General features: G+C 38.2%; 1 protein-coding gene across 1 annotated transcript in view; it reads right to left on the reverse strand.

Moving 5' to 3' along the window:
* The window catches only part of LOC127571428 (cohesin subunit SA-1), a 178,698-nt gene that overhangs the window by 24,494 nt on the left and 128,801 nt on the right, over positions 1 to 25,403 (reverse strand). The window contains exons 4-13 of the mRNA XM_052017770.1: positions 24,637 to 24,795; positions 20,767 to 20,863; positions 16,304 to 16,380; positions 14,589 to 14,793; positions 12,402 to 12,553; positions 8,745 to 8,818; positions 5,285 to 5,408; positions 2,937 to 3,035; positions 2,313 to 2,392; positions 1,683 to 1,790 (exon numbers count right to left, since the gene is read on the reverse strand). Coding sequence (XP_051873730.1) covers positions 1,683 to 1,790; positions 2,313 to 2,392; positions 2,937 to 3,035; positions 5,285 to 5,408; positions 8,745 to 8,818; positions 12,402 to 12,553; positions 14,589 to 14,793; positions 16,304 to 16,380; positions 20,767 to 20,863; positions 24,637 to 24,795 — 1,175 coding nt within the window. The remainder of the gene's footprint in view (positions 1 to 1,682; positions 1,791 to 2,312; positions 2,393 to 2,936; positions 3,036 to 5,284; positions 5,409 to 8,744; positions 8,819 to 12,401; positions 12,554 to 14,588; positions 14,794 to 16,303; positions 16,381 to 20,766; positions 20,864 to 24,636; positions 24,796 to 25,403) is intronic.

Consider the following 25,403-nt stretch of genomic DNA (forward strand, 5'->3'; position numbering starts at 1 on the left):
GCCTATTGTTTGCACATGTTCTGTTTTTGTTTCACAATCTCAGGATGCCCAAAAATGTTTTGCAGTCAATTAAGCATTTTTAGAAGTTAATATCGAGTCCTGAGGGCTGTAATATTTTTGGTTGAAAGATAAAACACTGTTCTCCAAGCTAAGGACATTGGAAAAGCCCAAAGAGAGGTCAGAGTGACAAGGAACTGAAAAATACAGTCATTCTTGTGGACTGAATTTAAGTGTTCGACAAACTAATCTTTATTTAGTTTCTCCAACGCAGAGAAGACCATATTGTAAGCACTGAGTGCGGTAGGCTAAACTGGAAAGTGTACGAGTCATTTCACTTGGAGGGATTGTTTGGTCCCTGAAGAGTGGGAAAGGAAAGGTGTAAGTGTTGTATTGCCTGTGGTTGCATGGGAAGGTATCGTGAGTCAGAACAAGTACTGGTGGAGATAGATGAATGACCAGGTGATGGTGATGAAAGGAATGGTCCCTTTAATATGCTGAAAATAGAGGAAGAGGGGAAGATATAACAGCTGATGGTATCACACCGAATGTGTGGGAATTACAGAGGATGATCCATTGTATGTGGAGGCTTGTGGGGGAAGATAAGGGGAAACCCATTATCAGAAATGTAGGAAATGGAACAGACACTGTTGAGAGATCAGTCAACTACCATGGAAGCGAACCAGTCTTTGGGGGGAAAAATGCATCTTGGGGACAGAGTTATGGAAGGTGTTATAATCAGAACATCTAAGACAGAGCCATGAAATGGAGTGCTTACAGGAATCGGGGTGGGAGAAGATACAGTCAAGATAGCTGTGCTTGTAAAGAACATTGATCAACCTGAACTATTTTCTCACTCTCCACAGATGCTGCCTGACTTAGAGTATTTCCCAATGTTTTCTGATTTTATTTCATGGGTTTTAAGGTTTGGTTTCTGTTTTTCCACAAGCATCAATGAGATAAAGCTTACACTTCATTTTAGTGATTTTGTTTGAGGAATTGACCAGGACACCGGGGCCACTGAGTGAGATCCTCAAAGTGTATCGTACCCTTTTTAATGGCCACCAACAAGGTGGGAAGGGGCCACGTCCTAATATTTCATCTGAAAGTCAACATCCCCAAATGCACAGAATTTGAATCAGAGACCTTCTGACTCATACAAGTGCAACCATCATACCAGGATGCCAACAAAGCTGCAATACAGGTAGTTAATTTTAACAATACTGCAAATGAGAAAGAAAATTCATTTTTACAACATGTAAAACAATTAGGAAAACCTCACTTCAGCAAAACAGTTCTTAGCTGTAATTTAAATCTGAATCTCTTCCACCTTATTCAAATTAATCACTGCTTGTTATTTGACAGACTCCAACCTGGTTCTACTTTAACAATAAATTTGAATGAAATACTTATTTATAGCCATTCAGCACAGAAACAAGCTCTTCAGCCCACCATGCCCACTCTACCAACCATTAAGTACTCATCTATACTAATCCCATTTACCTGAACCTAGTCCATAGCCTTTATGATTCAAATGCTTGTCTTGATATTACTAAAATGTTGAGTAGTTGCCACCCAAGTCCTATCATTTAATTACACGTTTCACTGATAATATTCAATTATTTGAACACATCATCACATCTTACTGAAATGTAATAAAGGATAAAAATGCACAAGTATGTTACTTTTTGTTTAGGAATTCCCCAGCTGCCACAGCGACAGGACGGTGTGCAGAATATACCAGGTGATATACATTCTCACAATCTTCATTAGACAATGCTTCCTCACTTCCCCTAAAACAATCGAAAAGCCAAGGAAACCAAATAAATATGTTACAAAATTGCAACACTATTGATGTATTAATCTATACAGAGTTTCATGAATATCAAAACAATATGAATTATCACAACTATTCTCACAAATACCAAAACATACACACCTTTTGCCAGCATTTCAGAAAAGAATTGCTGATGAGGTCTTTTTGGTGAGTACATGCACTCCCAAATTCTGTGCAGTGCAGAAATCAGGAACATGCTGGAAGTCATACACCAGTGCATCTGACCACTTGATCCATCCCAGAACTCAATGAGTTAAGGCACAGACTAAGTTACACACAATCTGGCCCAGAGTTAACATGTAAAGAAATCGACAGATACAAAACATTCTGTAGAGAACAACTTTTGGAAATGTTTGTTCAGATACTTAGATAAAAAGCATTTCTTTTAAGAACTTAATTACCTAGAAGTTGACAATTTAATGGACATAACTTCAGAAAATGGACATCAGTGCAAAATGGAAGAATAAAAACTACTTACTGCAATATCAAAGTAACCAATCGAATAGCTTCCACAGCAACATCATATTCTTTGTCTAATGTCATAGACACGATACGATCCTATAGAAATAATTTCAAGCAAAAGCTCAGTAATTAAAATCACTAGGAAATTTTATGGATTATTTCAGGTAACAATACTATTTTGCAAATGTTCTACATGCGCTTCGCTTAAACATACATCTGAATAGAGTGGTGCAAGATGGACACAATAAGTTGCACTGCTTCTTTGCTGCACACTTCCCTACATTTACTGGTTAGGGATATTTTTAATCAAGGAAACAGTTGTGTGTGTTTTTGTGTCTCAGCATTATAACAATCAGAAGTTACATAACTATCTAAACTTTTATCACTTTATGACACCAATTAATCTTTTTAAAAGCTTTGCAATATTGCACAGTAGATGCAACTCTACAGCGAGTCTGAACTAAACAAACACTGCATATATCCCAATGTTACACTGCAAGAGACATCAGCAGCTATTCAAGAACCCATGATTTGATTTTATATTTTAATCATTACTCATTAACTATTAATTGTACAAACTGCCAAAATATTAATACTTATTTATCAAGCTTCCAGTTCACTTAAATAAGGATTTTGTTACCTTGAACCGATTGGTGAAGAGTTCTAGTTTCGGAAAGAGTTCCTTATTAGTGTAGAGCGACTGCAAAGCTTTCAGACATTTCAGCCTCACCTCACCTTGCTAAATGCAAATGAGACAAAGCATAATTAATTAGCTTGTCTGCAAACAAAATAAAACTGAGGAAGAAGAATAATGCAAGCACTGTCTCTGGCATTTTCCACATCTTTCAAGAAATGTTAACAAAATTTATTAGAAAGAATGCAGGGTCGTGCAAAAGAATACTGAGAGCTTAACAGCAGCAACATCACTATAGATTTGCTGCCATTTCTGTTTGGTCAATGAATGGAATCACACTTCTGTGATTAGGAATCCAAAGTATTCTCATGCTTGTGAAGAAACCAAATGAGAAGGCACCTGCTAAACTTGAAAATTAGGGGTTTGTTAAACCAAAAATATGTGGAATTTAGGAAACACTTAATTGCACTATTTTACGATTTTAATGAAGCCTGTGTGACCAAACACTAAATACACTGAAAAGTCTTTATGTTCATAAAATTATTTAAATATAGACCAAATTTTTCCTCAAGAAATTAAAAACTTTAGATACTGAAAATCTGAAACACATTCAGAAAATGCTGGAAACACTCAGCAGGTGAGATAGCATCTGCAGAAAGAAAAAACATTAACCTTTCGGGTCCACGACCCTTTGTCAGGCCCAACCCAGATCTGAAAAGTGAACTTGTTTCCCTTTCCACAGATGCTGCCTGACCTGCAGAGCATTTCCAGCAATTTTTAATTCTAATTTTATTCCAAATTTCTACTTTGATAGTAATGATATTATTCCATATTTCCCTATGTTACAGGAGGCCAATCAGCCCAATGAGTCTAAGTCATCATTCAGAGCAATCCTGTCACTCCTGTTTTTCCCCACTTCTTTCCCCAAAACTTCCCCTCTCTCAGATGCCCATGAATACCACATGGCCTCTTCTCTCCCATCCAGATTTTTTTTTAAATCAACCACCTACATTAGTGGCAATTTAGTATTAAATTTGAGGAAAATGTGTCAAAAGCAATCCTTAATTGCAGAACTAAAATCTTACCTTCATAACATTTTTTCCTCATGGACTGAAATTAAATTGAAAATGTAGTTTTCTTTACACCAATAGCAAGAGAGGCAATGACCTCTACTGAATTATATTAAATTTTAAAGCAAAAAGTATTCATAATCAATTTCAACTCTCTGAAGTCTTCTTTGTTAACATCCACTGCCAATGAAAATTGAAAATCTATTTTCTCCAAGCCAAATTTACTCAGCCAAGTGAAGCGAATACATGCAAATTCTTCAAATGGCAAAGTGTGTAATTTGGTGACCATTTCTCCCCAATTCAGGAACCATAGCTTTCAAATAAAAAACTACACACACTGCTACTTAACAAATGAAAGAGAGAATATGGACCAGTTAGCCTACCATCAGTTAGAGATATTGTGATATAGCACAGAAGCAGGCTCTTCAAGAGGGTCAACGTTCAAGGATGGAGTGACTTCTTCCGTGAACATTTACAGCTTGTCAAACAGGATTTGATGACAGGCAATCTAAAGTAATTTACTGCAGGTGGGGGAGGGCTCAATTATTCACTGAATTTACCAGATTTTGGGACAAAGTTGACCAAAAACACAAAGATAGGCAATGTAGACGGGACTAAAAAACTAAAATGAGATATTGAAAAATGAAGTGAATCATCAAAACTGTAGCAAATAAATTATACTGCAAGAAAGGAAGAGGTTGTATACTTTGAACCCATGAAGAATAATTTCTAAAATGGTGAAATGCTAGGAACAGATGGGACATCTATGATTTGGGGAAATCGCATGAAAAATTAGAACAACTTTCAGAAGCAGAGTCAGGGAACAATTCTACATGTATAACTTTGACATTGATGCCGTATGAATTAATTTGAAATTCCACACTGATCAACTTAGGTTAACCAGATATCACAAGGCATAAATGGATTCAGTTCACAGATCAGCCCAGATTTAATCAAACAGACTCAAAACTACAACCTATTTGTGTTCCTATATTCCCAACCAAGTTAGTCTTTTGCATTAGTTGCAATTTATACAAAAATTGGTCAGTATTCTGGACCTTCAATGTGATGCAGTCCTTTTAGCCACCATTAGATGCCTCTAATTTGTATTGCCAAGAATATAAGAACATCACTTTATGTAAGCACAAGTAAACTTAATCACCAGAGCTGAAACAGTACTTCCTCAAAGTATAGTTCAATGTAAAGGCACTGTGACAGCACCTGCAGCAGAAACTAGAAAAACTTTTGTTCATCTCAAATACTAATCAGAATGACGATTCTCACCCGATCGTGTAATGTCCATCCCACATACTTTAAATAACTGTCATTGAGGAAGGCATCACTGTAGCTCTTCATCCACACACCTATTTCCTCAATACAGATGGCTCGTATCTCCGAAATTGCGTCACTAGGAAAGAATACAATCCAAATTTAAACTCTCACACATCATTTTAATTACTAAAAGTTTATCCTACTATCCTACAAAATATGTTTGAACCATTTTCATTTGTAAACAGGCAACACACAAAGACTAACTATTAAAAAAAATGGCAATGTCAAGCAAAGAACTAATTTTGAGAACTACACTCAAAGATTAAACAAATTTCATTACGTGTAATTGGCTGCAGATCAATACCGACTAGAATATATTCACAGGTAAAACAATTATAATATTGGGACTTTATGTTACAGTTGTATTAGTCATTGGTGAGGCTGCACTTGGAGTACTGTGTAAAGTTTTGATCATCCTATTATAGAAAAGACATGGTTAAACTGGAAAGAGTGCAGAGAAGATTTACAAGGATGTTGCCAGGACAAGAAGGCCTGAGTTATAGTAAGAGGTTGGCCAGGCTAGGTTTTTATTCCTTGGAATGTAGGAGAGTGAGGGGCAACCTTACAGAAATGTTTAAAATTATGAGAGGCATAGATAAGGTGGATGGTAACAGTCTTTTCACCAGGGGAGTCCAAAGCTAGGAGGCATAGGTTTCGGGTGAGAGAGGAAAGATTTAAAAGGAACCCGAGGGGCAACTTTTTCATGCAGAGGGTGGTGAGTATATGGAATGAGGTGCCAGAGCAAGTGGTTGAGGCAGGTACAATAGCAGCACTTGGATAGGTACATGGAGGGGTAGGGCTTGGAGGGATATGGGCCAAACGCAGGAAATCAGGACTAGCTGGGTGGGCACCGTGGTCAGCTGGACTTGTTGGGCCTGTATCTGTGCTGTATTGCTCTATGACTCTATGATAGTATAAAACTCACCTGCCACAGATGAATTATGTTTATTTTATTTAATTTCTCCTCATTCTAGTAAATTATAGACCGTCTCTTCTATTCTCCCACAATTTTATCCTGTATCTTAAAAAATGATTAACTTTTTCTACTTCTGCTGGAAGGTCATTGATCTGAAATGTTGCTTCACTAGCACTACTGCCTGACACACCGGGTACAACACTTTTTACTTTTCTCCAGATTTCCAGCATCTGCAAAATTTTACTTTGGTATTGTTTAATTCATTGCATCCCCTCTGAGAAATGCTCAACCTTGAAGTTCTGCTTTCATCTCTGTCAGGACTTCAGTCTGTGTCTCTTTTACCTTGTTAATGTTCAAAGCTTTGTTTCTTCTCAACGTTTTTTTTCAGGAATAAAACAAAGCTTGTTTTCTTAAATGATCAGATTGCTACAAGTTCAGAGGACGGTAAGTTCAAATAAGTGACTGAGAGTAAAAATTGAGGTGGTCAAAGTGATACCAATAAGTTTACAATGAAAAGATCTAGAGGGGGTAAGTGGCCAGAGGGAGGAGTTTGGGTGGATCAAGAACTTTATATGCAAGGAAGGCTCCACTATGAGGTAAAGATACTGTCCAAAAGAAAATCAAGGGATGAAGGCAACAAAAGATGATCTCAATGTCAACCTGAGCTCAAAGTTCAGTGAGGTGGAGCATATCTGATGAAGTTAACATTTCAACTAAAGACTCATCATTCAAGATCAAAAGGGTTGGTGAAAGTACTTCAGGAAATGAAAATAGGAAAGATGAAGTCAAAAGTGCTAGATGGAAAAGAAAGATTCAGCTGCATGTTTTGTGCCCAACACCTCTTGAAGTCTGCAATCCTTGGCAGCTGAAAGAACTTTTTGAAGTGTCAATTGAGGTGAAGGATAAATAAGATAATGAAAGTCAAGACTGTTGTCTCCCCAGTGACCATTTCCACTTGTAATTGATTCCCTGTACATTTAAACTGTATTTCCGTATTTTATATCTTGTACCCAACACTGATATCACCAAGATATTCAATGTTCCTCAAGTCACTGCTCTTGCATCATCACTAGATCCATACTCAAACATTTTCTTGATCTTCTCTTCAGCAGCATCAACTTGCTTAAAGCTACATGGTCTGCAGTTGCTTTTCATCCTACATCTCATCAGGCACTTGAATAAAAAATTCTCATCTTTCAGCTCAATGATTGCAAGCTTCAACAGGTGTTGGATACAAACACTCAGCTGAATCTTTTCTCCCCATCCTTTCCTCTGAACTCTCCCTTTTATTCTCATCTCGTTTCTTTTCACCATCCCCTTTGATCTTTAAGATCAGACCTCAGCATAAACATTAAGGAGTTGAGCCTAACTTTACATAGAGATCTTCTTCCTTGGTTTTTGTACCTGTATTCTGTTTTTGTCAGGATCTTTACCCCATGGTGGAGCATTCCTCGTTTTTTCCAGAATTCTTAATCCATCTGGATTCCTCTAACTTCTTATCCATTCTGGATCTTTTCATAGTAATTTATTGGCATCACTTCAACCACAACAATTCTTCTACTTCACTCACTTATTCTAACCTATTACCCTCTGAATTGGAAGCACTTTCATCACTTTAGGCCAATGTGAACATTGTCACTAACATTAATACTTTGCCATTTGGTGATCCATGCTTTATCTTCTGAAGGACGAAAACTAACACTCTGGCGCATTCCCTTATCTTATTCTGGACCATGATAACACTACTGAATACAAAACCAATGTTTTCCACACTTTCAATGATCTTCTCTGAAATTCTCTCCACAGGCTTCAATTTCCTTATATCATGCGTAACTGCTTCTTCCTACTCCCAAAGATCCATCAGCAGGACTACCATCATCTCATCCTTTTCTTGCCCTATAGGACTTACCATATCATTTTTTTCCTTGTCAAAACCTGCTACTCTGCCACTTGAGCACTTTTACCTATTCCCTCCACATCATTCAAGGGCAGTATTTTTAGATAAAGCAATGATTTACCTGAACTACGAATTTATTACATTCATTGCTCATGTCTTTTTTTTCTGCACCAGGCATACTAAATGCTAATTATCAGACCGTTTTGTTGAACATCCCTGTTCAGTGCATTAGGGTGATCCAAAGTTCCACTCATCTACAACTTACATCATCCTTCATGCTCCCATCTTGTATTCTTGTTCCATTCAGCTTTTGCCCTGTGCCATCATTATTTGATCATTTAATCTCTTCTGTATCTTACTCTAACATAAATATTCCTGCTATTCTCTTCCCTCTCTTTCCCAGTGTTTTAAAACTTCTATAAAGGTTTCTATTTCTGATGAAAGTAATCAGTCCAAAATGTTAAGTTTTTCTCCATAGATGCACTCTGATATGCTTGGCATTTCCAGTATTTTCTGCTTTAATGACAATAAACTGCTTACTCGCACAACTCCAACTTGTTACAAGTTATCACTAAATCCAGTTTGCAGGTATCACTTACCGATATCTGTGCACAAAAATACCCTTGAAAACAGAGTTCATCATGTTTTCTATTTCATCTTGATTCTCTTGAAGCTAACAGGAAACAAAATTTTATAAGCAGTCAATGAACTGTATTATATCTATTGTACCAGAAATAAATACATACTTTAACATAATTCAACAAACCAAAACTGTTGAAATGGTCAAACGGTAGAGGTACTTGGAATGAAAGGAACATTTTAAGATGTCAAGAGTGAAAAGCAGTGAAGAAAGCTTTTGGAAAATATGAAAATGCTGCCAAGCATAACTTTCACCTTGAGCTATGGTGAATGTAAAACTATTCTCGTCAGAGTCATACAGCATAGACACGGGCCATGCAGCCCACCACACCCACGCCGACCAGTGGGCACCCACCTATTAATCACGTCTTTCAGTACTTGGTCCCGAGCCTTCAATGCCTCATCGATTCAAGTGCATATCTAGACACTTTTTCCATGTTAGCAACTCTGGTTTCACCACTTCAGTGGTGCATTCCAGGTACTTACTACTCTCTGGGTGAAAAATGTCCTTCTCAGATACCCTCAATCTTTTGTCCCTTACCCTAAATCTATGTCCTCTAGTTTTAATCACCTCTGATAAGGGGAAAAGATTCCTGCAGTCTAGCCAATCTACACTTCCGTAATTTTATATCACAATCATGTCCCCTCTTAACTTCCTGCACTCCAGGGAAAACCTAGCTTCACCGGTCTCTCCTCATAATTGAAATGCTCCATCTCAGGCAACATTCTGCGAATCTCCTCTGCACCCTCTCCAATGCTATCACATCTTTCCTATCGTGTGGTGGCCAGAACCGCACACAGTACTCCAGACAAGGTCCGACCAACGTTTTATAAAGTCGGGAGTATAACTTCCCTGTTCCTGATAGTTTGACTAATGAAGGCCAGCATCCCATATGCCTTAACTACCTGATCTACCTGTACTATCACTTTCATGGATATTTGGGTTCACACACCAAGGTCCCTGTTTCTCAATACTCCCTTGGACCTTGCCATTCGTGGTACATGTCTTGGTTTCATTACTATTCCCAAAATGCATTGCCTCACATTTATTAGGATGAAACTCCATCTGCCATTTTTCAGCCCATTTCACCATCACATTGACTGACATCACCCTGTAGCCCAAGACTACTATCCACACTGTTCACAAGTCAGTTAGTCACATTAATCAAAATGTATATCTAATTGTTATTAAGACGGAGTCTTGGAGCTGCTGACCAGGAAGAGTAATTATAGTGGAAATATAGTATTTTCGTACTTATGAACTGTGCATCAGCTGAACTTCCAAAATCAGTCCAACTAAAATGTAAGAAGTTGCCACCGCTTTGACAGGTTCCAGGTCACAAATGAGGTTGTAATCCTTTTTAATGTTTTTTTCTTTTGTTTCCAGCTGCTGGTCTTAAATTATTACCTTGATGACTTTGGTCTGCACTCCAGCACAGATATTCCCTCTGTTCTCTCCACTCCTCCCTCATCTGAAACTTAACATGCTCATATTCTTTTAAACTTGTCAAGTCTGAAGAACAATCCTAGTCCTGAAAAGTTAACTCTGTTTCACCTCCTCACTAGTGCTACTTGACCTGCTGAATGCTGAACAGTATTTTCTGCTTCAGATTTCCACCACCTGCCACTTTTTTTTACTCCAATAAATTATATGCTGAATTGCTAAGAGGGAGTTTTTTATTTATTCTGCACCCTCTAAAAATGCAAGACTAATGGCCATAAAGCAGTACGCATTTGATACATATTGATGTATTTGAATAATTGTTTCAACCATGTGAACTTTTGAATTATCTGCAATTAATTATCATAAATTAACTTAAAAAAAGAATGTTCCTCCACTGCAGTGGAAAAAGATGCTGTTTATATTGACTTTGCTGAATCTTGTCTTCTTTTCCTATGCTCATTGAGATGAGGAATATTAGTTCAAAAACTTGAAAATATTCATTCACTGCAGTGGAAGCAAAAATATTGTTTATATTGACATTGCTGAACCTTGTTTTAATTTCCTGTGCTCAAGATGAGGGATATTAGTTCTGAGAATTTAACAACTTCAGTTTCAGCTATCTAATGTCAGGATCAAGTAATCCTATCTCAGATACAGCAGAGCTGAACATAAACTAAAGCCATCACTACTCTGCTGCAACACATCTATCTCCTAGAAAGAAATCCCTGATGACATGGACCCTTTAAAGTATAGTTCGACAAATTACCAGATCTTTGTAACCTCTTAACATATTACATCCAATAAATGAGATGTTAAGTAATTAATCAATGTGCTTCTCCAGTGGGATTGAAACAGTAAAACTCAAGGTGATGAACCACTTCAGCAATCTCAATATAAATACTCCTGCCATCAAGAAAACTGTTGTAGACTGCCACGAAGTCATATGTTATCTCTTGACAAAGCCCTTTTTCTCCTTTGAATCCAGTGGGATTGAATTACTGATATTGCAGGGTAAAGTTTAACACAATCTTTTGCAAAACTTATGCCAGTCCTCCACTCAGACACCAAATATTTGTGGATTATTCTGCAAACCATTTCATTACCTCTCTCACCCTCAGTCTGTTTTGTTAACCATAACTATTCTTCTTGAATCCCAGTTCCTCAACTCCTCCTTTCGATAGGTTTTCTTCCAGTGTTCCATTGTCACACTATGTCTTAAGATGATTGATAATGCTCCAAAATGCAATAAAGCAAGCAACAGAGTTGGCTCAGACCAATTGCACTGGCACATTTTGCTTCTGCATTCTCTCATGTTGTTTGTTTGCCTTCTGCTTGCTTTTATCACTCCAAACATTCTTAGTCTTTCTACCATCTCACTGTGTTAATTAACAGTTTCTGTTAAGCAATTTGCAAATTAACCAAACAACTGGTTTTCTATCAGAGATTGGACCATTTGCAAATCATCTCCCTCTCTGACTGGTCTATTTGTATACATACTTTTTCATGATCTCCCATAAAGGTGTTTGAAATGGAAACTTGTTTGAAAGTTGAAAGAACAACTTTCAAAACTTTGATTCATTATTTCCAACATTTAGATATTTTCATATTTCAGACATTTGTTAACATTTATTGCTTATTTTAATATGAAGTCTTCGATCACAGTGCATATTTCTAATACAGCAAAGGTAAAAACATGTTGAGAATAAAATACAACCAAAACATAGCCACCGACTTAAAGGTCAAACGGTATGGTCTATTACGCTGAATTATTTTAATTTTATATTAATATTTTTCAAAATGTTAACTAATTACTTGTGTCTCAAAACCTTGTGCCTGCAATTTTTCATGCTTTACTTCTGAATCAAATAGTTAACAAAGCCATAGCATCACTATAAAAATGTACAATTCCTCCTCCCATTTGTATATTTAGATATGTTTCAAGAATTTATGATTATGTATACTCTAAACGTAAAACATTTACCAAAGTAGGAAAAAAAAACCTGGAAAAATCAGCAGGTCAGGCAAAAAGATGCAGGAAGTCAGGAAAAAAAACAGAAAATGCTGGAAAAACTCAGCCTGACCAGATTTCAGATTTGTATCTGCATTTTTCCAACATCTGTAGTTTTTTTTGATTTTCACTTACCAAAATAACAGAGCAGACTCAAAATCTTACCTCCTTTCTCTTTTGTAGAAGTAATTCTAATCTATCATTAGCTCGTTTGCCTATCATTTTGTTCCTTTCAGCTTCATACTGTCTTTGTGTATTATCCTGATGTATACTCAAGTTTAAGGCCACATTCACCAATGCAGTCATCAGCTTCATGGCTGTAATGAGAAGAGTAAAATTGTTAACGATAAATTGATACTTTTTGTGTTGTGTTAATCACTAAGCGCAAACATATTTATATCCTCACAGTTTATGAAAATACACATTTTATGTGAGTTAAACTTTATTAAAATCATTTAAACACCACCTAAATTATATCGTAGATGCTCATGTTGAATTTAATCATGTCAGTCTAAATAGGTGATTTCAACAGAATTTCATCTTTTTTCCTTTGAAGTTCTTTGATGGAGTTCAAAAAGCAGTAACATCAAAACAAACAATTCTTGATACAAATAGCAAAAGATCTTCATAAATCTATTTGACAAGTTCATCCTTTACTATCAGTAAACACCAAACTGCTTTGAAAAAATGAACTGCCAAATTACTTTTAGATTAGTACATATGAAAAGTTACACATGAAACAAACAGGGTATTTTGACAACCAGAATTGCTGCTCAGCTAACTGGATGGAAGTTGATAGGAATAGAGAGCATTAGGTGAAATGTTAGAACAAATATTGGTGAAAATGCAAAACAACTGGAAAGTATAAGTGCACATTAACTCAATTTACAATCTTGATTTACGGTGTTGCTGTAGCAAGTTAAAAGACAGTTAAAACAAATCTGCTTAAGTGAGACCAACTTTTTTTTTTGAACGATGAGAAACTTTAGTCTATAGGCTCAGATTCACTCAGAGAAAGGCTGTATGAGTTTACTTGAGAAACGTATGTAAAAGCCAGCTGACAAAGCAGCCATCACCTCAAGTGTTCAATCTGAATTCAAATTTAGGCCCGAAAGCTACCACAAAAATTTGAATTCACTGTTCAGCCTCTGAATGCCAACATTTTAGCAGTTAAAATAAATCTGTAGTAAATCTAAAATTGGTATCATCCTCCCAAAATACCTACTCCAAAAGAACACAGGAGAAACAAATTGCATACTTGTAAAATTGAAATGACTAATTTCTGAGTATCAGCAAATAGAATGCACACAATACCAACAATGACTCAAACTTAACTATTTTCCAGACAAATCGTCACTTTGTAAAGACAATTGCCATGCTCCCCTAATTAGCTTCTCAATATTCATTTCAGTTACTACTCCTGCCCTTGCTGATCTACAACATTCACATAGATTCAGACTGATCTGATTTAAGCTATAAAACTTGCTGAGAATGTCTTTTAACGGTACAGCAATGCAATAAATCAAGAATGTAGATCAAGTCAATGTACTTATATTTTCCATTTTCTTTGCACTTTCCCTGGGTTCTCATTCCCTAACAGTTCCAACTTAAAATTCTTATCGTGTTTAAATCCCTTTGTAGCCTTGGGCTCACTTTCCCTGCAAGGTGCTCCAGTGCTCAAAACTATCCAATGATCAGTTCTCCTTTAGCATTATCAAAAGGCATTATTTTGGTAAGATATCTTTATTAGTCACATGTTCATCGAAACACACAGTGAAGTGCATCTTTTGCGTAGAGTGTTCTGGGGGCAGCCCACAAGTGTCGCCATGCTTCCCGCACCAACATAGCATGCCCACAACTTCCTAACCTCTGCATCTTTAGAATGTGGGAAGAAACCGGAGCACCCGGAGGAAACCCACGCAGACATGGGAAGAATGTACAAACTCCCTACAGACAGTGGCCGAATTGAACCCGGGTTGCTGGCGCCATAATAGCGTTACGCTAACCACTACACTACCGTGCCTGAGCATTTGATCATTGCTTCTACCTCCTGCTTAGTCTCAACAGCCAATTTTTCCTGGTCACACCCTTGAATTTATCTGTACCACACATGCTATATGAGTAAATGTTGTTGTTCTGCTTAGGGTTTGCATTAAAATCTAAACTTGCTGCAAGTTCAGTAATACCGTGATTTCACACATACATTGTGTTGCATGTGTCCAATTCAAGCCTGAGAATTCACTCATGTTACCACTTATTTATATTCTGTGTTTAAGGCGTACATCACAGTATGTACTTTAGCATTTAAACAAAAATCCTTCATAAATTGTTTGCACAAAGTTATCAACTTACCAGCCAACGTACTGGTGTGCCTGAAGGCTCGAACTTGGGAATCTGAAAGCCCAGTTAGCAGAGAAATCACTGTATCCATCATGTATTCATCATAAATAATACTGTACTGACACTGCCGGATCAGCACTCCAATAAACTCACAGAAATTGGAGCGAAATTTCTTCCACTGTGGACCAGGCATTGTTAGTGGATAATCTCCACTGTCCTGAAAATAAACATATTCTCAATTATAATCTTAATTAAAGGTCATTAAATGGTCTGTAGCAAGAGTTTTACTCACAATACATATAACATTCCTATTTTTCTTGACCCACATTCGCAGCAAAATACCAAACAAACATATTTGTAAACTGAGTCCAAGATAGCATTACTCATCAAAATACTCAAAGCTCACGAAAAGTAACTAGATAAGATGACTCTTAATATGGTCTTGTCTAGAATTAATAATCCACTTGCTTTTTTCCTATTTTACAGACAGGATCCGGATGCATTTATTGCCTTTGAGGTGATGATTAGCCACCTTCTGGAACTACTGCGGTTCACAAGATGAAGAAACACTCAACGCCATAGCAGTTATGGCACAACTGAATGGCTCTCTCAGCTATTTCAGATGGTATTTAAATACTCACATTGCTGTGTGCCTGGACTAACAATGCAGCCAGAAAAGATAAGGATATCAGACTTCTTTTACTGAAGGATATTAGTTGACCAGATGGGTAGAGTACTGAAATTGGCCCATATCATGCTTACCTGTAGTCAGTGGTTACAGAGAAAACAGCTTCATCCCATGGTTTAACTAATCTTGGGCTTCTGCATGTCATGATCAAATGTAGAAATCCAAAAAAAGCTGCATTCGAAGTCCAGAGGTGGTTCACTGATGTGCTGAGCAGACAGGACAGATGCATACTGCATCCAACCCAAGGTTTACAGCAGGGCTGAATGGGATTAAAAACTGCAACCCCATTCACTTAAATGGGTTTCAGACTCTGTGATTAAAGGCAACGGAAGGTAAGCAGTTTTATTTTACATTATTATTTTTAATTATTTGTTGTTATTTTGAATTAAATTCTTATCTTTTTAATTTTCAGCCAACTTTTTAAAAATTTAAATGTATTTGAACTACTTTTGAGTTTCTGATCATCAGAAAGCCCCTTGGCTGTGGTGTCCTATCAAAAGCTGTCTGGGCACTCCAAGAACATGGGCCTTAAGATCTTAAGTGTACAACTTGTTCCATGTGCGAGTCTGTGCCATCTTGTTGGATGCCTCTCAGGAACAAAAAGGTCAGCTCAGCTGGCTGCATGCATCTGAATCAGGTTACTGTAAGTGGGTGGACTCCACAAATGGCTTGTTTGGGCAGCAGGTCCAGAACAATTGGCCCAGTATTACTTTTTTCCCCATGGCTGCAGCAGTTTTAATTGTGGAAAAATTCGGGCTCACATATACTTTTAATATTGTTTTAGATTCAAGAACAAGTATTTTTTGGAATTTACATTCGACATTATTCTGGTAATTAATACAAAAGTAGATTTTTTGCCTCTTTCCCATGTGATCATTTAAGATTAAATTTGAATTTCTACAATCCAAAAAGAACTCACTGAACCGAATATTTAGCTTTTATGCCAAGGAATATCAAAAAATATAACAATGGGTTCAGTCTTGAGACCATCGAAATTTGTACATACTGCACATTGTTCAATGAAATAATGGGGACTCACTTCATCAAACTCTTCAGTCATTTTCCTGATTATTTCTGTATTCTGCATATTTCGAAACATCTCAATTCTGACTGTGCCTATAAAGGAAATATGAACAAAATTATAAAATGACCGCAAATAAATTTCCCCTTCATAATGACTGATGAAGTTAAAGTCTCATGAAGTTAAAGCTAAATAAACCGGGTATTTGGGCACACAATTTCAGTATGTGTCTTGCATACCCAAAGATGATCCACATCAACAATATAAATTAACCAAAACAGCTAATGACCTGATGCATATATAAAAAAAATCACAAAATAATGAAGGAAAAATACTACAAAAAATCCACACAACAAATTTGCACTTATCCAAATAGAAGTAGCTTCAATAATGGTAGCATTTCCCACAACACTGACTTTTCTCCTTGAAGTTTACAGATTGCACTGGTAGATATTATGATATTCACAAAGGAAACAGACTTTGCAGTTGGAGAATTCAGTGAAGGGATAGGTGAAATTCTACTGCAGGTCTCCATAAATAAAGAAGAGGTACTTGGAGGCTATTGCAAGGGACAAGGAAAGATGGCTGAGATTTAAGTCTTAGCTGAACACAAGCGAGGTACCAGATGACTGGATCACAACAAATTTGGTCCCCTTTTTAACAAAGGCAGCAGGGAAAAGCTTGGTAACTATAGATTTATGAACCTAACATCAGCAGTAGGGAAGATACTGGAAGATGTTCTGAGGGAGACGATTAATGATCACTTGGAAAGCAGGGACAAATCAGAGATGGCGAACATGGCTTTCTCAAGGGCAGATCTTGTCTGACCAATCTGACTAAATTCTTTGAAAAAATAATTAAGTATATTGATGAGGGCAGGGCAGAAGATGTGATTTACATGGACTTTAGTAAAGGCTTTGACGTGGTCCCACGTGGGAGACTGGATCAAAAGATCAGGGCCCATGGGATCCATGTCAAATTGGTGAACTGGATCCAAAATTGGTTAGGCAATTAAGAGACAGAGGGTGAGAGTATAAGGTGGTTTTTGTGATTTATCTACTGTGACTAGTGGTGTCCCACAGGTATCAGAGCTGGGATCCCTGCTGTTTGTAATATCTGTGAATGACTTAGATGTAAGAGGCAAAATAAGCAAATTTGCAAATGACACAAAGATGGATGGAGTTGTTGATAGTTTGGAAGGTAGTCTTAAACTGCAGAGAAGTAATGATGTTTTGGTGAAATGGGATGAAAAATGGCAGATGGAGGTTAATCCAGACAAATGTGTGATGATGCATTTTGGGAGGACTAATGAGGCTCGGGCATACACTATGAATGGTAGGGTCTTGAATGGAGTACTGAGGAACAGAGAGACCTCAGAGTACAAGTCCATTGAGCTTTGAAGGTGGGAAACACAGGTAGACATGGTTAAGAAAGCATACGTATATGGCATAATGGCTTTCGTTAGTTAGAGCACTGAATAGAGAAGTAGGGAGGTTACTTTATAAAAGCTTGGTCAGAGCACAGCTCAGGTACTGCGTGCATTTCTGGTCACCAAGCTATAGGAAGGATACAAAGGCACTGAAGAAGATGCAGATGAGATTCACCAGGATGTTGCCTGGAATGGAACAGTTCAGTTATGAGGATATACTGGAGAAGCTAGGTCATTTCTCCCTGAAATAGAGGAGGTTAAGTGGAGACTATGATTAAGGTATATAAAATTGGGTATAAATAGGATAGACTGCAGGAAACTTTTCCCCACAAGTACATAAAACTAGGGGACAAAGTTTTAAGGTAACAGGGAAGACAACGAGAGGGGATGAGGGGGACTTTCTTCACCCAGAGAATGACAAGTACCTGGAGTGCACTCGAGAAACAAAAGGACTGCAGATGCTGGAATCTTGATGAAAAACACGATGATGCTGGAGGAACTCGGCAGGCCAGGCAGCATCCGTAGAGAAAAGCAGGCAGTCAACATTTCGGGTCAGGACCCTTCTTCAGGGCTGAAGGTAGGAAAAGGGGAAGCCCAATATATAGGAGGGCAAAGCAGAGCAGCGATAGGTGGACAAAAGAGGGGAGGCAGGGTGGGCACAAGGAGGTGATAGGTAGATGCAGGTGAGAGATAGTGATAGGCAGGTGCAGGGAGGAGGGAAGAGCAGATCCACCAGGGGATGGGTCAAAGGTGAGGAGGAAAAAAAGGGGTGGTAGAAAAAATAGATATAGGCAAGGAAAGGGAAGAAAAGAAGTGGCATGGTGGGTATGGAGGGGTATCTGAGGTGCTGTTCCTCTAGTTTGCGCTTGGAATTCTCCTGGCAGTGGAGGAGGCTGAGGACCGACACATCTGTGGGAGGGGGAATTGAAGTGACTGGCAAACCAGAGATGCAGAGCGCGGTTATGGATAGAGCCCAGGTGTGCACAACCTCATCTTCACCATGGACATCCAGTACCTATAGACCTCCATTCCCTACCCTCACTGTCCTCTGCTTCTTTCTTGACCAGAGACAGAACCAGTCCTCTTCCACTAACACTCCCCTCCGCCTGGCTGAACTTGTCCTCACTCTAAACAACTTCACTTTTGATTCCTCTCACTTTCTAAAGATCAAGGGCTTAGCCATGGGCACTCACATGGGCCCCAGCTGTGCCTGTCTCTTCATTAGCTACGTTGAACAGTCTCTGTTCCAAGCCTGCTCCAGACTCATTCTTCAAATCTTTCTCTGCTAAATCGACGACTGCTTTGGTGCCACCTCCTGTATCCGTGCGGAACTCAACAGTTTCATAAATTTTGACATAAATTATCACCCTGCTCTCCAATTCACTTGGACTATCTCTGACACCTTTCTCCCCTTCCTTGATCTTTCCATCTCCATCTTAGGAGATTCCTTATCCACCGACATCTTTTACAAACCCACTGATGCCCACAGCTACTTCAATTACAGCTCATCCCACTCTGTCGGACCAAGGGTGCCTTTTTTCCCCCCCAATTTCTCTGCCTCCGGTGCATTTGCTCCCGTGATGACGCTTTCCACTCCAGGACATCCGAGATGTCCAACTTCTTGACTAACTGTGGCTTCCCCTCTACTGTGGTCGAGACAACTTGCACCCACATTTCTTCCGGTTCCCGCATCTCTGCTCTCACCCCCACCCCTCCCAGATACAACAGGGATATGATCCCCTTGTCCTCGCATTTCATCCTACCAGCCTACATATTCAACACATCATTCTCTGCCATTTCCACCATGTCCAACAGGACCCCACCACCAAGTATATCTTACGCTTCCCCACCCCTTTCTGCCTTTCACAGGGACTGCTCTCTCCACGACTCCCTCGTTGCCCCACCCCGGGAACTTTCCACTGCCCTCACCATAGGTGCAACACCTGCCCCTACACCACCTCCATCAAGGGACCCAAACTGTCCTTTCAGGTGAGACAGAGATTTACCTGCACCTCCCTTAATATCATCAGTGCTCCAAGTGTGGCCTCCTCTACATTGGCGAGACCAAACGCAGACTAGGTGACCGTTACGCAGAACACCTGTGCTCCATCTGTAACCGTGATCTGCATCTCCCCATTGCCAGTCACTTCAATTCCCCCTCCCTCTCCATCACAGATATGCCAGTCCTTGGCCCCCTCCACTGCCAGGAGAATTCCAAACGCAAACTGGAGGAATAGCACCTCATTTTCCATCTCGGCACCTTCCAGCCTAATGGCATGAACATTGAATTCTCCCACTTCAAGTAATCCCCACACCCCCCAGGCCTCTTCTTTTCTTCCCTTTCCTAGCATCTCTTTTTTCTTACCCCTTTTTTCCTCCTTTGACCCATCCCCCAGTGGATCTGCACTCCCCTCCTCCCCCGCACCTGCCTATCACTATCTCTTACCTGCATCTACCTATCACCACCTTGTGTCCACCCCTCTTTTGTCCACCTATCACTGCTCTGCTTTTCTCTCCTTTATGTCAGGCTTCCTCTTTTCCTATCTTCAGTCCTGAAGAAGGGTCCTGACCCGAAACGCTGACCGCCTGCTTTTCTTCACAGATGCTGCCTGGCCTGCTGAGTTCCTCCAGCATCAGAGTGTTTTACACCTGGAATGCACTGTCTGAGAGAGTAGTTGAAACTGGATCACCGATAGCATTTAAGTCTCTGGATGAGCACTTGAATTGCTTAGGCACAGAGTGCTATGGACCAAGTACTGAGCGATTGGGTTAACACAGAAGGGTGCCCACTGATTGGCATGGACATTGTGCTGAATGACCTGTTTCTGTGCTTTGATTCCATGATTCTCTAAGAAGTCACTCATTAGATATTTTCATTAATTATATTTCCCTTAAAAAGTAGATAGCTTATGATATAAAGTATCAGTGTAAAAATGTTGCTCAGTTTTAATGAAAACCAAATTTAAAACAAAATTCTCTGATGGAGCTAATGTTTAATAGTGGAGACATATAACAACACTTCAGAGAATACTTCAAAGGCTTTTAGATTTACCTTTACATCCTGAGCACTGGATGAAAAAGTTGATCAAGTCCAAAAGTGCGATATCCCTGTCTTGTTTATATGATTCTATCCAGTCATCAACCACAGACTATGAAAAAACATTATTGTTAAATTACACAAGTTGAATAAACCTTAGATTATGTCATTACAGCATTTAACACCCTCTAACCAACTGCATGACCACTCACTGGAAAAGACTTCACATTACTATTCTCAGGAAAAATATTTGATCTGTTCTCGTATTATAATATTTTTCCTCCTATGTACATTGGTGCATTTACAAATTCATACAATCATCTGAGCTCCAGGCTCCAAATCACACAAGATGTTTTAACTTTTTATATTACACATACACAAACATATTGAATACTGAGTTAGGAACTATAAGTTTCTATAGAACTTCATCATTGCAACTACATGGTGTATGTTGTTCGGAAATGAAGACTTCCTAGTGCAGAATATAGAGCTGCAACATATCATGTGTTTTATTTTTGGGTCCTCAGAACAGAAGAGCCAACTATTTTCAGGACAAGATATAAATTTTTAGACTTTCCATCTTTCTGCTTGCAACTTTCCTTGACTGAGACTCAAACCTCATTAACCCAAGGACTTCAAAAATCAGGTATCTTAAATTTCGTGCCACAGCAAATAATATCCCATTTCTAAAATTCTCCAGCCCTTTCTAAGAGGTAGCAGACAAGGATACCAGTACAACTTCACTAATACAAAATTAGCACATTCATGATTCAAAACTGGAGAACACACAGTGAAAAAAATTGGACAAATTCACCAAGTTATAACTATTTTGTTTTTTCTGCATCCTCAATATTAGCCATGGACCAGAATGCATAACTCTCCAACCAGCAGAGTTGCTCCACACTTGCTGAGATGATGTTCTAAGTGACTGCCCACTAGTCCCTCACCAGTGAAGTAAGGATCCTCCCAGCCTCATGGCAGTGATCCAGACTGCAAAACTTTTTCACTGCAGCTGGATCGCTAAGGGGTAGGAGGTCTTGGACAGACAGCGACCTGGGTGGGGGTAGTGGAATAATTCTACGAACTCCTTGCAAATGAGATTATAACACAAACCATCCAGCCATTGTTTAACTTATATGAAACCCTTAATAAATGAAGATATTAGGTTTATTGGAGTTAAATGTTTTCTTAGACAAATGTGATTATAAAAATCAAGATTCTGACAGTATTTATCTAAATAATATAAAACAAAGTTAAATGTTCCTAAACTGGACTGTTTATAATGATCAAAGTAAAAATAGTGCAGTTTCACAGTAAAAGAAAATACAGCTCTGCTGAAAATGCACTGTGAAAATAATTGTGTCTTTCCTCTGCACTCTTTGACAGGGAAGCTTGCATCAGAGGGTTCTCTTATTGGCTCTTGTTCATCTCTGAAGTGTAGGGGAAAACATTTAGAGATTGACAGCTAATTGTTGATGAATAGAACACCACATTCAAGCCAGATCATCAGCTGCTATACTGAGCTGCAAATATTGATTAATATATTTTGTAATATTACACCATATAATTTATCCATTATATCTTGGCTCAGACTTTCAATTACATTATTGTTGCATTCCCTCTACTGCAAATTAGTGTAGGAGAATGAGGGGTGATCTCACAGAGGTGTATAAAACCATGAGGGACATAGAATGCACACATTTGTTTTTCCCCTCGGGGATGGGCTATCAAGAACTAGAGGGCATAAGTTTAATGTGAGGAGAGAGATTTAATAGGAACCTCAGGGACAACTTGTTCGCCCAGAGGGTGGTCCACATATGGAACGAGCTGCCAGAGAAAATGATTGAGCCAGGTATATCAACAACATTTAAAAGACACTTGGACAGGTACATGCATAGGAAAAGTTTAGAGGGATATGGGCCAAACACAGGTAAATGGGACTAGCCAAGATGTGCATCTTGGTCAGCATGTATCTGCTGGCTTGCTTCCATGCTATATGACTATTTAAAAAGCTTCCCAGCACAATACAGTATTCCTTTTCTAAATGGCTGTCCAGACAACTATGTAAAATTTAATAGAATCACATGAGCGAGTAATAGAAAAGCAGCAAAACCATTTTTTAATTGACTTTTTCCCCTTTCCATTCATAGTGCTGTGTCCATCTTTCCTGGTGCCACTTTTAATATTACCAATATCATAACAGATTAAATTTTTAGAAACATAGATAAAAACAAGTAAAATTTCACTGCTATCTGACTGAAAACCACTGAACTGTTTTATTTAGCATTGATGTTTTTCTCTCACTGGTGTTAAAACATAAGATTTGAACTTTAAACAAAACAGGCAGTATGTTCATTTTAATGTAGAGAGCATCCTGAACACTATATCAACATATCACTTCCGCTTATATCAGTATAGATCACTGCATTTTTATTTTATTCTGCACCATTCCCGAATAATGGCAAAATCCATTCAAATAATGTCATAACGCATGGTAATTGAATGCAGTTGAGATCAGGTAAATTGAGCACGAAAGGCTTGTTTTATCTAAAACTACAAATTGGATAGATTTCTATTTAATTCTGAGGGCATTTGTTTTTATTTGTTAGACGTCTTGTTTAGTTTCATGTTATTTTAGTCTGCAATATTCTTTAGTTTTTAAGACCACCATCAATAAACTCACCCAACAGAATCACAATATATTCCTACATTGCTTTACATTAGCAAAGGGGATTCAAATATCAAGGCTAGATTTTTTTTTCTTGGGGGGGGGGGTGAGGGAATGCATTTAACAATGACAAAATTGATATATACAAGGACCAGTCATGTGACTTCTGGCATGGATTCGAGAAAAGAAAATGCCAACTCCAACAGGGTCACCAAGGATTCAGTAGGTCAAAGACATTGCAGCCTTCACTATCCAACCAAAGGGCAGGAAATAGTGCATCTTACGCTTTGGCTCAATCATCAGCTAATGCACAATCTTGTCTACAAATTAAATACAACGTTACAAAAAAATGACTTCTGGTAACTTGATTCTCAATTTAAAACAAGATACTTCCAAAGGTAGAATTCTACTATTCAACTGAGTTTTGAGTTTAGCAATATTAAACATCCAAGGAATATTAACTGTCAACCATTCCACTGCTATTGGTAGCGACCAGTGTAATAATATAACTTTTGTTTTGTAAAAATAAAGAATAGCTTAAAAATTAGCATAAAGGTTGTCAACCAAAGGGGAAGAGAGAGAAATAAGAAATTAAGTACAACTTCCATTAAAGGACCCCATTAGACAATTTAAATTTTCCAGTATACATTAGGATTGATTTCAAAAATTTTCTTTTAGGAGATGATTGATCTGAACTGCTGTAAATAATATTATATTTGTACAGTCTGAAAGATTCAGCACAAACAAAAGTTGTCAATTATTGTCAGACATCATACAAATTTAAAACAAGCTTTTGGGAAGGATCTGTGTCTGAGCGCCGGTCACATGAACTGCCATGTGCACTGACAAGACTAATGCAACACAGGAGTCCTCTGTTGCAAGTTCAGCAACATTACTGAATAGCATGCATGGCAATCATCTCACACAGGCAAAAAACTGATGAATAGCTGGTCAGATATTCTGGCCCAACATTTGAAAGCTTTGCTTCTTTTGAAAAACAGATTTCTAATAACAAGAATGGCTCCTGGAAACCAAAGAGTACTCATTTTCATCCTTTGCAGTCTAACCAAAAAAACAGAGTAAATGAACAAGTCAGAACCCAATTAGACATACAAACTGTTTCTCTGCTGTTGCACAATTAGGAACTTCAGGAATGCACAGGAATGGATTAATTTTTCCATGAGCACATCACAATAATTACATGATACTCCATTTACCTGCATGGCACTCTTTCCCATTTTTACCACTTCAAACAGTGTGACTGGTTCAACTTCGCCATTTTGCTGATGGTGACCATTAGCTCTTCCCTGATTTGCTCTACCACCTGCGCTAAGACGACTTTTTTCTCCTGGAGTACGTCTTGCCTTCTTAGCAGTCTGGGAAATACAAGGTGCTTCTTTTTGTAAAAATGTCAAATGGGATACATTCACACTACATTCACAATGCAAGAAATTTTACCAAGCTCCATAATTATTAATATTTCACAAAATATATTCAAAGACCATCGGTACAATGATCTTGAAACAATAATTTATTAAAATTGCCACATCCTGTGTAAGTGGTCTTCAGAATAATGATAATTTCATTTAATTAATCCAGGCACAAAATTGAAAGCATATTGTTACAATATTAAACCAGTCAGATATAAACCAACTTTTAAAGTCTTGCCAGCTAATTAAGCCTCAATGACTAGTGTTTCTTTGCATAATATTTCAACAAATATTGCATTTGCAAAGTTCAGAGAGTTATATTGCATGGAAACAGGCCCTTCAGCCCAACTGGTCCATGTCGACCAAGATGCCCCATCCAAGCTCGTCCTTTTTGCCAACGTTTGGCCCATAACCTGAACCTTTCAAATGTCCTTGTGAAACTGTCTTTTAAAAGTTGTTGTTGTACCTGCCTCAATCACTTCCTCTGGCAACTCATTCCACATACACACTACATTTTGTGTTGAAAAAAATTGCCTCTCAAGTTCCTTCCTATT

This window comes from Pristis pectinata, chromosome 6, assembly GCF_009764475.1.
Source record: "Pristis pectinata isolate sPriPec2 chromosome 6, sPriPec2.1.pri, whole genome shotgun sequence".
Lineage (NCBI taxonomy): Eukaryota > Metazoa > Chordata > Chondrichthyes > Rhinopristiformes > Pristidae > Pristis > Pristis pectinata.